At 43.6% G+C, this 10,708-nt stretch overlaps 2 protein-coding genes across 2 annotated transcripts; both read right to left on the bottom strand.

Moving 5' to 3' along the window:
- Positions 1-947: 947 nt before the first annotated feature.
- LOC308081253 (neuroserpin-like) lies at positions 948-2,021 on the bottom strand (the record flags this gene model as incomplete). The annotated part of the gene is made up of 1 exon (XM_080457641.1): positions 948-2,021. The coding sequence occupies one exon, from the start codon at positions 2,019-2,021 to the stop codon at positions 948-950; it is 1,074 nt and encodes a 357-aa protein (XP_080313767.1).
- Positions 2,022-5,388: 3,367 nt separating this feature from the next.
- LOC308081252 (serine/threonine-protein kinase/endoribonuclease IRE1-like) lies at positions 5,389-6,654 on the bottom strand (the record flags this gene model as incomplete). Its single annotated transcript, XM_080457640.1, has 3 exons — positions 5,389-5,669; positions 5,752-5,951; positions 6,102-6,654. The coding sequence occupies 3 exons, from the start codon at positions 6,652-6,654 to the stop codon at positions 5,451-5,453; spliced, it is 972 nt and encodes a 323-aa protein (XP_080313766.1). The 3' UTR covers positions 5,389-5,450.
- Positions 6,655-10,708: the final 4,054 nt, after the last annotated feature.

Genomic DNA, 10,708 nt, shown 5'->3' with positions numbered 1-10,708 from the left:
GGCTGAATATATTGCAGCAATTTCTTCTCGGGTTGACTTGCTAATGTCCTTGTACTCTTCTTCATCATCATGGAAGTATAATTTAAAAAAATTCTTGTAATCCTGAAAGTGTGTACTCTCCATCCGTTCCAGATGTTCAAGTACCTTAATTCCTGAATCCTGAACTGTAGAAACCTCAGTCTCTCTCTCTCTCTCTCTGTGTGTGCTGTGAGTGCTGTGTGTCAGAGTCCTGTCCAAAAAAGTTCTTGCACTTCTTTTCATCTCGGGATTCTTGTTGAGACTTTCGAAAAGATATGGATCGAGCTCCTTTACGCAATCGTACAGCAAGTACAATTGATGCTTAAGAAAAATAAAAAGTTGTCTCATCATGCTGTGAGGTGTTTTTTCCACTTTCAAGATTTCATTTTGTTCACCTCTAATAGCACCCCTCTCAATCAAGCCATCTATGATAACTTGTGGCAAAGAACACCTTTGAATCAGATCCGAACGCCGCACCTTGACCCAATCTGCCTTTTCGGTGTTGGTCATGTTGCTCATCTTGTAGATGATGTTGTTGTTGTTCAAGGTCTCACTGGATGCAATGTGTTAGGTGAGTGTATGGAAGGAGTTGGGCTGGGCTCTTAAAAACTGCTTACATTTGTACTGAAGGTTTATGTAAATTTAAGTGAACCAACCAATCACAACCCTCAGTTCTCACACCAGAGAGAAACAACAACCTTTGTTACTTGCAATGTGTGCTTTATTTAGTTCTTTCATATGTTTTACATGGATTTTTTCTTTACCCCCAGTACAAGAAAGTCAGTGGTGAAAAATACGTACACCCCTTCCCGATAGCTTGCTTGTTGGTGTCTCTGAGTTCTTTTTGCCAATTTGGGGTATTATGACAACTGAGGGAAGCAACATACAAATACACATTTTTTTGCACACACACTTTAGGTGTTCCCCAGTCAAAACGTGGGAATCTTCACCCCTCCCACGAACAGAATAGTGCGACCCTTCTTGCCATCGGTCCGAATCCTAGTGATGAAAAAGAGGAAAGGTACATTGACAATGAACTCCCTAAACCTTGTATCCTCCATACCAAACAGAGTCATTCCAGTAACAGCGGCAGCCACCGTGCCCTCCTCGTCCACCACCACCATGCACTTTTGCTTAGTTGTCCCAATTAAAGGCACACTCAATTTTTCCAAGGCTTCCCCCAGCTTCAGTTCGCATTCCATCCGCCACTTGGGCAACACCACTTTATACCGACAAGCGTATAGGGCTAAGTCAAGGTCCAGGTAGGGCGTTATATCCGACACGCTGTGCAGCAGTTCACACACGTTGTGAACCTCTAACCCCCTCTGAGGTATCAGAATATGCATGACAGCTTTGTCTTCGCCCTCGTAGGGCAGGTGCAGAACCCTGAAGAGTTTTTGGTTCTCCGTAATCTGCGTTGGGGTGTTAGACTCCTCCGTGCGACACATGGCTTGGACTTGCATTTCAGAGTTTGGCTCGTAGAAGAAACTTTGGTCTTGCGTGTTAAATTTGTTAAATTTTGTCTTCCAAGTACCCTTGAAGTAAACTGCGTTCATTGCCACTAGTCTAGCGCCCTTAACATCATAGGAGTTCATCATGTTTTTGATCATGCCATTTGTATGTGTTTTGGCAAACTCATTTAACAGGTCAACAAGCTCCTTGCTCTCTAGATCAGACTTAATGGGTTTCACAACCACGTAGACGCACTGCTCAGTGAGCAGCACCATTAGCTCCTCAGGAATCTCCTCAAAGTTGCAGCCCCACATTAAGTTGGCTGTCTTAGTTGAGCTTGAGTTTCCGATGTCGTCGTTCAAGCCTCTACGCCTGAGCGGCTCACCGGTCCACTCAGGGACAGGGACACCAGCTTTTTTTGCTTCTAGAAACTCATTGCGAAATAACGCCAGGGCCGCGACGCTGGTGAAGCCCAGCGGGCAAATGCAAATGTTATGGGTGCGCCCGTAAACTTGCATTAGCTCCAATGACATCTTTGTGGCTTTGTCCATTGCTGCTGAAATTATGTCAGGTGTTGTGCTTCTAGAGCTAGATCAGGGACAACTCAGAGTCTTACACAGACCAATGTATACTTGAGCAACAGAGCTCTGTAGGACCCGCCCCGTCTAACAGGATCCTGGCCATCTATGTAAGACTAGCGTTTTTGCTAGAGTGCACCTTAATGAAACATTGTAATAGGGATGACTGTAGGGTGTGAGTCTCCAGGGTTTATCATAGTTAACAAGTTGCGAACAACAGAGCAATATTTACACACCAGAGAGAAACAACAACCTTTGTTACTTGCAATGTGTGCTTTATTTAGTTCTTTCATATGTTTTACAGGGATTTTTTCTTTACCCCCACCCAGTACAAGAAAGTCTGTGGTGAAAAAAACGTACACCCCTTCCCCATAGCTTGCTTGTTGGTGTCTCTTACGCTCCAAACTACGCAGGACACAGGTTTTGATCAGAGAGGGACAAAAACCATATATACATATCTTCCCAGATTTTATCACAATTGTCATGATCATTAATTCCATCAAAGAACACGATGCGATCTCCCACCACTGAACAGAACTTGCCCCTTGTATTATGTGGGCGTTTTCCCTTGGTCTCCAATCTCTTCCAGGAGCGGCTCTCTGGGCTGAACTTCAGCAGATCATCGTAGTACGGGTTAGGGTTTGGTACCCTGTGTTCAACATTACAGCCACCAGCTAGGTACAGCTCCTCATCGTACACAAACGCTGTAGTAAGGATGCGTTTTTTGTCAAAAGGCGATTCATAAAATATTTTAAGCCAAGAGTTGGTCACTGTGTCAAACACCTTGACAATGTTGGTCATCCATTCGTTGCCACCAAACACAAACATCTCTGTCCCGATCATAGTAGAACAGCTGCCTTCTGCACCATGTGGTGATGGAGCGCCTGTTGCGCATAGTAGTGACCAGACCTTTGTTGCTGTGTCCAGCTTGTAGACCTCATGGGTTTGTTCCCTTCTGTTCTGGTGTTTTTTTATTCCTCCATATACATACATGTCCTCTCCTGAGACACAGGCTGCATGGTCATATCTCCCAGTAGGAACAGTGCTGGAAGATTTGACTTTGGACCACTCCTTTGTGATGACATGAAAGGCGAAGAGTTCATGGCAGAGAGCTTCATCATCATCAACTACATCCTGGTAGATATTCAGGCCTCCGTAGATATACACGACATGTCCTACAAGTACAGCCGAGTGGTAGCGGTTGCTACGAAAACCCAACATGTTCACGTGGGACAAAGTCTTCCACAGTAAAAGCTCCGTGTCATAGACATGAACACGAGCTTCTGAAACATCTTCACAGTGACCTTCAAAGAAGTACACCTCTTGTCCTACTGTCACAGCAGGTGTACCTTCTTGTATCCTATGTCCTTTCTCACGAACTATCCAGCAAGACATTTCTTTTCAAAGCTAATTTTGTAAGTTTCTCTGACTGGGCAGGTGTTCTTCAAAGATGGTAATATCTTTATTTAAAGTGAGTAACGACACTCCCAAGTGTCTGTAGAACTTGAGAGAGCAGTGATTGGCTTAAGTGATTGAGCTTTTTTTCTTCAAAAACCCCCTTTCTTTTTTGAAAATATGAAAAGTATGTGAAAGTGTGCTCTGCTACTTTCTGTAGAGGGTTTACCTCAGGCCTTCTCGTTTAAAAAATCCCTGTGTCCGAATACATCTTTTGATGTATATGAGCTTTCCTCTCTGTGATGTGTCCATCTGGTAACCTTTCCTTTTATAATAGTCATAATAAACATAAATAAAACAAATATATTTGTGTTTTTTTTGTATTAGTTCTCTGTATGGATGCTTGTAATACTTGTCATCTCTTGACCCCCCCCGACACACACACACACACACACACACACACACACACACGCTTCCAAGTTGGTATTTTTTTACGTCATTGTTTTTTATTATTATTACAACTGGACATATAAGCCTACAACAGTGCTGACTGAGTGGGTGAGGTTTTGCATAGAAACAATGCTTCACCAGTACAAAACTCCGAGCAAGAATGGATCCAGGACAGTAGACTGGATAAATCTTTCAACACTGCTCTGGTTCCCGCACAGGGTCATGTTTCCAACTTTCACATCCTTGTAGCATCTCAGTTGTTTGATATTATCCTTGTCTTGTCTGAAGATGGTCTCCAGCATGCACTCCAATGGTTGGAGACAGATGGCCTCTGTATACTTCCGTTTTAGAATCAAATGGCTTGTGTAACCCGGGTTGGTAATGTTCATCTCCTTCTTCATCTCCTTGCTCAGGATAAATTCCCCGTCTTGGCACTCAGTCCTCACTGCTACTTCAAGTTTTGTCTCTTTTTCATCCACAACTCCATGGTCTTTGAATATAAGGTGCCTCACAGACACATTGCAGAATCGCTCGATCATTCTCAGTTGCAGCTTGCTCACATGTAAAACGTTCCGCAACCCGCCTGTCTCCGCGTCTCCTCCTGCCATGTACATTAGGTCTGTTGTGAGCCTACATCTGGTGAGTTGAACGGTACCATTCGGACCGAGTAGATTGCAGGTTCTGAGAAAGGTTCGGGAACTGCCCCGTGCACGTTCATGGGCAGAGCGCTGATCTTGTTCTAAGATCATTGCGGCCTTGAAGCTGTGGCCGCATTTCATCTCCAAAAGTGTTTCCTTGGTCACCGAGGCCAAGTCTATGCCTAGGTTGAAGTTGAAGTACAATAGGTGTTCAGACATTTTACGGTAGGCTGCAAAGACTGCAAAGGTCAGCAAAAGAGATGCAGTGTCATGCATCCTCTGCAGTTTAAAGTTATTGTATTCCATGGCCAGCTTCTCGTATACCTCGATCCCATCCTCGAAGGCCTCGTTACCTTTAGTCAGCATGTAGAAGATGTCGCTGTCAGGTATAATATTGAAGCGATCTCTGTGTCTTTCTAATAAATGAGTGGGATCCTTTGCTGCCTTTATTTTTTTATCCTTAAGGATGCACAACGCGATACGGTCAACTACCACATAGGTACATACAAGCGATGCATGCTCCTGCATCATGTGGAGGCGCTGCACAAACTCACTTGCCTGAAGCTCTCCTGTGACCACTGTAAAACAAGTCACTTTGTTTTGGTCAAAACCTGCTTGGTAATGTGCACGTGTGACTGCCATTGTTTCTGTTACTGTTTTTCAATGAGCTTTCTGTTCTGAAATGCTGCCCTTGTTAATTTATCTCTTGTCCAATGCACCCCTTTGTGGTGTGGCGAAGTTCTGTGTCACATAACAATGAAGAAAGTACATACCCACATGAAATTTGCAATTTCTTTATTTGTATTATTATTATTATTATTATTATTAATATATACTCTTCCTGACGTGTACAGGATTTATGAGACATGGCAGTGTGAAACAAGAATGTTCAGAGCTGTTTTCTCGTTTGTCATACTTTTCATTTTACACAGAAGTAGGGATGATCCAAGCACCCCTCCACTTTAGGTCTTTTCTTTGGGTCTTCATTGATCATCCTCTTGATGAGATCCTTGGCATGCACATCTTGAACACGGTCCAGGTTGTACTTAGCATCCAGAATGTTGTATATACACTGAGGGCCTTTGCCAAATGGATGGTGTCCTCCAGACAGGAGGTAATATAACAACATCCCAGCCACCTGTAGAATGAACATGAACATTTAGTTGTAGTATGTGTTGCTTTCATTGATACAATTATTTGCATGCTGAATAAGAACAAACCTGGATGTCAGCACTTCTTGTACCAGCACTATCTGTAAATACAGAAAGTACATCCTTATCAAAAGACATCAAGATGAGGGTCTCTTTCGCCATCCAGCATGATGGTCTTGCTCCTCCGGTACGGGCTTTATGTTCTGTTTGTCCTTTGTTGTCTGGTTTGCATATTCCAAAATCTGCCAATCTGGCCTTCCTTGTACCATCTGCAGGGTAAAATGGATAGATAAATAAAAAATGGTCAGGTCAAACTGATGCGTTCTCTCAAAATAACTCAGTTGACTTGAACTTGTCAGATAACTCTCAAATTAGGTGTGCATTAGGAGCTTGTTTTATTTTTTTCTTCTGTAGCTTACCAAACAATACATTCTCGGGTTTGATATTGCCGTGGAGGATTGGAGGGTTCTGATGGTGGAGCATCTTTAAGCCAGTGAGAACTTGTTGTGCAACTGCCTTTTCAGGAAGATGGTCTTCAGGAAACACAATTCTTGGATGTGGGATTCCTTGATGTAGGAACTTGATGTAATCTTCCAGTGAGTGATCACATAACTGAAGAACAATGTATCCAAAGTCCTGAGCCTCTACAAAGGCCAGATATCTTACAATGGAAGGATCATCCAGCTCTTTAAGCTTTAAAAGGTCTATCTCTTTCGCCAGCACATTAAAGTCTATTAGAGACATTCTCTTCATTGCAATTGGAGTTCCATCATCTTTTAACCCAAAGAAGACCTTAGTTCCATTACTTTCCCCTATGAGGAACTTATCATCTTCGCTGTATGTATGCTCCATGTAAGAGTTTGCAATTGTCTCTAACTCTTTTTTTTCTTTTTCTTTTTTTCTTCTTCTCTTCCTTTCTACTGGTTGTTTTGATGGCTCTGTGTTAGCCTCTTTCATGCTGAGAGAGGACATGAGAAATAAGAGCTCACATGCTCCGCCCAGTATATATATAGTTAATGCTGGTCTCTGAATTCAAAAGTATTAGCACAAGTATTCCCAAATCAGTTTTCTCACCAGCAGCAGAGAGAGCATTTATGCTATTCTCCAGGCAATACAAAAAAAACATACAGACTTCAACATCCCTATCCCAATTATATAGATGGATACTGACTCAGAGATGGAATTGACTTCTGCACGCTCAGGAGCGGAGAGTAGAGGGCTCATGGTTGTCTTGTCTAAGATCCCACCTTGGTACAGTAACCTTCGTGACGGAAACCAACAGCCATCCTTTGCTAGTGAAGTTTGCAACAAGTGGATGTACAAACATATCAAAACACTTTTCAAGAAAAAACGTGACCAGTACCTGAAGTCTCACTACAAAATGCACATGAGGATGAAGGACAGCAACATGGTTAAGTTGCTAAAAAACGACGTGTTGAAGGATGTACAGCAGAAAATCACAAGAGAGCAAGGAAAAAGTGAGACACCCGAGCTGGTGGCGGCACTGATGGACCTGGTCGAGATAGAAAACAGCACCAGACTCGAGTGCTTTTCTAAGGCAAGGCACGTTGACCTTGCTGGTGTAAAGCACAAGCTCCTGGCAGAGCAGAACTACACCCTTTTCTATCTGCCAACAAAGAAGCTGAGAACTGACACAAAGTATGTCATACCTGTGGTGACATACTACAAGGAGATGGAGAATCTGTGCTTCGTTGACAAGACGGTCTCCAGGCTTGGCACGTATTTTGTGTGCCTGGGCACATTTGGCAATAAGTTGTCATTCTTTGTCCAGGAGGTGCTGGCGCTGCCCAACACGGAGACACTTGAACGCCTCAGGGCCATGGTGGGCCACTTGTTTGAGTTCTGGGACCTGTCTCTTGAGGTGCCTACACATGATGAGGCCCTGACGCCCTCATTTGCCCAAGTCAAAATGAAAGGGCTCTTTGGGCAAGATCCTGCTCATAGTGAGGCTAACCTGAAGCCAATGCTCTGCCTGGATGACAGATTTTGCGGGTATAATGACTCAAATAAGCCATGGTGGAAAGCGAGTGAGTTGCCTAACGGGCTACGGAGTACCAAGTTTGTGAACCAACATGCAGAGCAAGTTAGCGAAGGCGTACAATTGAAGCGCGTATTGCGATCTAAGAAATATGTGGTGCCAATCATCAACACAGTGCAAGCAGCAAAGCAAATGACCATTTATGCCTCTACCACGTCCAGGTTCCTCAGAGCAGTGGAGCTCACTGAGGTAAATGGCAAAGGGCAGTTTCAGAGTTGCCACATGGATACATTGCAGGAACTCACTACAATCACCAACTTTATTACACACCCTGGAACGTACGATACAGTATATGCAAAAGCTCTCAAAAAATTTGCCTTGCGGGTAAAGTCTGGCACCTTAACGGGACTTTCAATGCCCAACCACATCAACTGCGAGATTTCAGATCCTGTGCGTAACGAGAAAGTGACACTTGGAATCAAGCTGCTCAATTACGAGTTTCCCACGCCCTTTGCTGTTGCCGAGCTCCTGTTTGGCTCAACTCGAGAGGCAAGAACATATATGCGTTGGTGCAGTGATATTCGTTATTTTCTTTTTCTTCTTATGAGATACAAGCAGATGCTGAAAAAACGCATGGGTGAGAACTGGACAAAGTTAAATGAAGCTGCTATTGGGTACAGCAGAGCCATGATATGCCCTGAGGATGAAAATCAAGAACCTGTGTTGGAGCAGTGGGCCAAACTGTTCGAACCAGATGTCAGGACTCAAACAAATGCGCTCAGAGTCAAAAACATGTGGACGAATATGAACAAAAGGTCAGCATGGGGCAAGACAAGCAAAAATGAGAGAGAGGACAATGGAAAAGATGATGTGAGCAGTAGGCTGGGGAAGAAAGAAAACTTTGAGGAGTATGCAAAGGTGCTTATGGTTATGCTCAAAGAGGACCAGAACAGCATCAACAAGTGTGAAGAAACTAGACGGGGGTACACACACAATGAAGAAGCACACAAAGAATGGGAAAACACAAACAATGAAGACAAGAATCAAGAAATTATGGGACAACCGTTCCCACCACCTCTTAGTGCCCGCTCTAACTCCGGTGACCTATCTAGACTCAGCTGGATCAAGGACCTATTCCACCTTCTGATGGAGCCCCGTTGGATCTACAGTGATAAGGAAAAAAGAAACGCAGTCTGCACTCTCCTGGGTATGCAAGAAAACATCCTCGCAAAGAAGAACACAAACATACTCTTAGAATGGACACGGGGGAACCAGATGCATATGGAAAAGTACTTGGAATTAAACAAATGCAACAAAGATAAAGACATGCTGACCTATGCACTTGAAGAGAGCTACAACAATGTCTGCGACTCACTAAACACCCTAGTGAGTTGGGATAAAACAGAGGCTGTTGAGTATGCCAGCTTAGCTGCCGTAAACATCAAGAAGGAGTCCAATGCAGAGGTTCGCAAGGTACACAAAGAGCACCGCATTAAAGCCACTAAAAGATCTTTTGCGGAGTTGCAAGAACATTGGGATGATGGGCCAGTAGCAAAGAAGCCCAGATTGGCAACCGCAATCAAGCTTCAGTGCAACTACAACGTGCAAAAAGAGCACAAGGAGAAGAAGGTACAAAAGGAGATGGTGCAGAAGGACAAGGCGTACAATGAGAACAATATTCCACACAAAGCCCGAAAAAACAAAAGCAGCAAACAGTCTAATAAAGTGCACAAGAACAAGAAAGTGAAAGACAATGTTTGCAACTATAAAGCTCACAAGGACAAGGGTGAGGTAAGAGAGAAAAAAAACATTGATCGTCAGGAAAACTATGTGCTGAAGGAGAATTCAGAGACAGAGGACTTATGCTGGAGTGACTCAGAGCAGTTCTATGAGAACGATTACTATGGCAAGAGAGTGAACAAAGAAGAGGATCTTGGCCCTATCACTGCTGGTGTACCAGAAATGCAGAATATTATTATCTGAGATTGCCATGTCTTGTCTCTGTTTTATGTGTAATGTCATGTTTAAAAAAAAACAAATAATAAAAAGAACATGAAACCCCAATCGGTATATGTGCTAGTTTATTATGTGGACCACAAAACACAGAACTTTCATTCCCTCATTTTGTCAAAATACCTCAAACTCTCAAATGGACTCAGTTTGACCTGAGAAAATAATGTCACACCCCTTTACCTATTATAAGCTTAGGGTGAATATATAACTGAATATCGCTCTCAGAGGCTGCATTGTCCTCACCAACTTAAAATGGTATTTCTTGGCATTAAAAAATGGCACTGGTATTTCATACATTTACATTTTTCCCTGGTTGTCAGTCTAGTTGCCTTCTCTTCCCTGTCCTTCTGTACTCCTACATACATCTACTCCACCCCTGGGAGCCAGGCTGTGCTTCCCTGCAACTGGAAGTCCATGTTTGCATCATTGCCAAAATGCCACTTGATGTGGCAGACCCCTGATGATACTGTGCTTGAACAGAAGGGGGAGATGAAATGGCAGGCGGAGGAGGTTCAGGGACGTGTGGAGGTGCCTAAGGAGAGTCTGGATGCCGGTGATTGTTCCCTGATCTTGAGTGAAGTGCAGTTCCAAGATGCAGGGCTGTATGAGAGCTTTATTGTTGCGGAGAATAAGAGAGTTTTCATTCAAGAAGTCATACTGTATGTTATTGCCCACAAGACCATGCAATATTTTAGTCCAGGTCAGGACATGTTGCTGGACCTACACACCCCACGCTCACAGAAAGTGGTCTTCCAATGCAGGAACAGTAGTGAGTGGTCAGACCTGTGGAAGAGGGGGGACAGGAACACTGTGCATCTGCAGAAGGACAGAGACAGAGAATGGCTGACCTTGAGGAACCTGAAACGGGAGGATGAGGGAACGTACAAGGTGCTGGATGAAAATGAACTAAGTGTCTGCATTGTACTGCTCAGTTTGGATGAAAAATCCACAGTTGAAGTACTTCTCACTATGTATATATTGCTGTTGTGTTGTTGTCAATAAAGAACCAGGTTA

Source organism: Gymnoscopelus braueri (genome assembly GCF_963280865.1).
Source record: "Gymnoscopelus braueri genome assembly, contig: SCAFFOLD_120, whole genome shotgun sequence".
Classification (NCBI taxonomy): domain Eukaryota; kingdom Metazoa; phylum Chordata; class Actinopteri; order Myctophiformes; family Myctophidae; genus Gymnoscopelus; species Gymnoscopelus braueri.
Note: the sequence above shows the minus strand (reverse complement) of the source record. Positions and strands in the feature narration are given on the sequence as shown.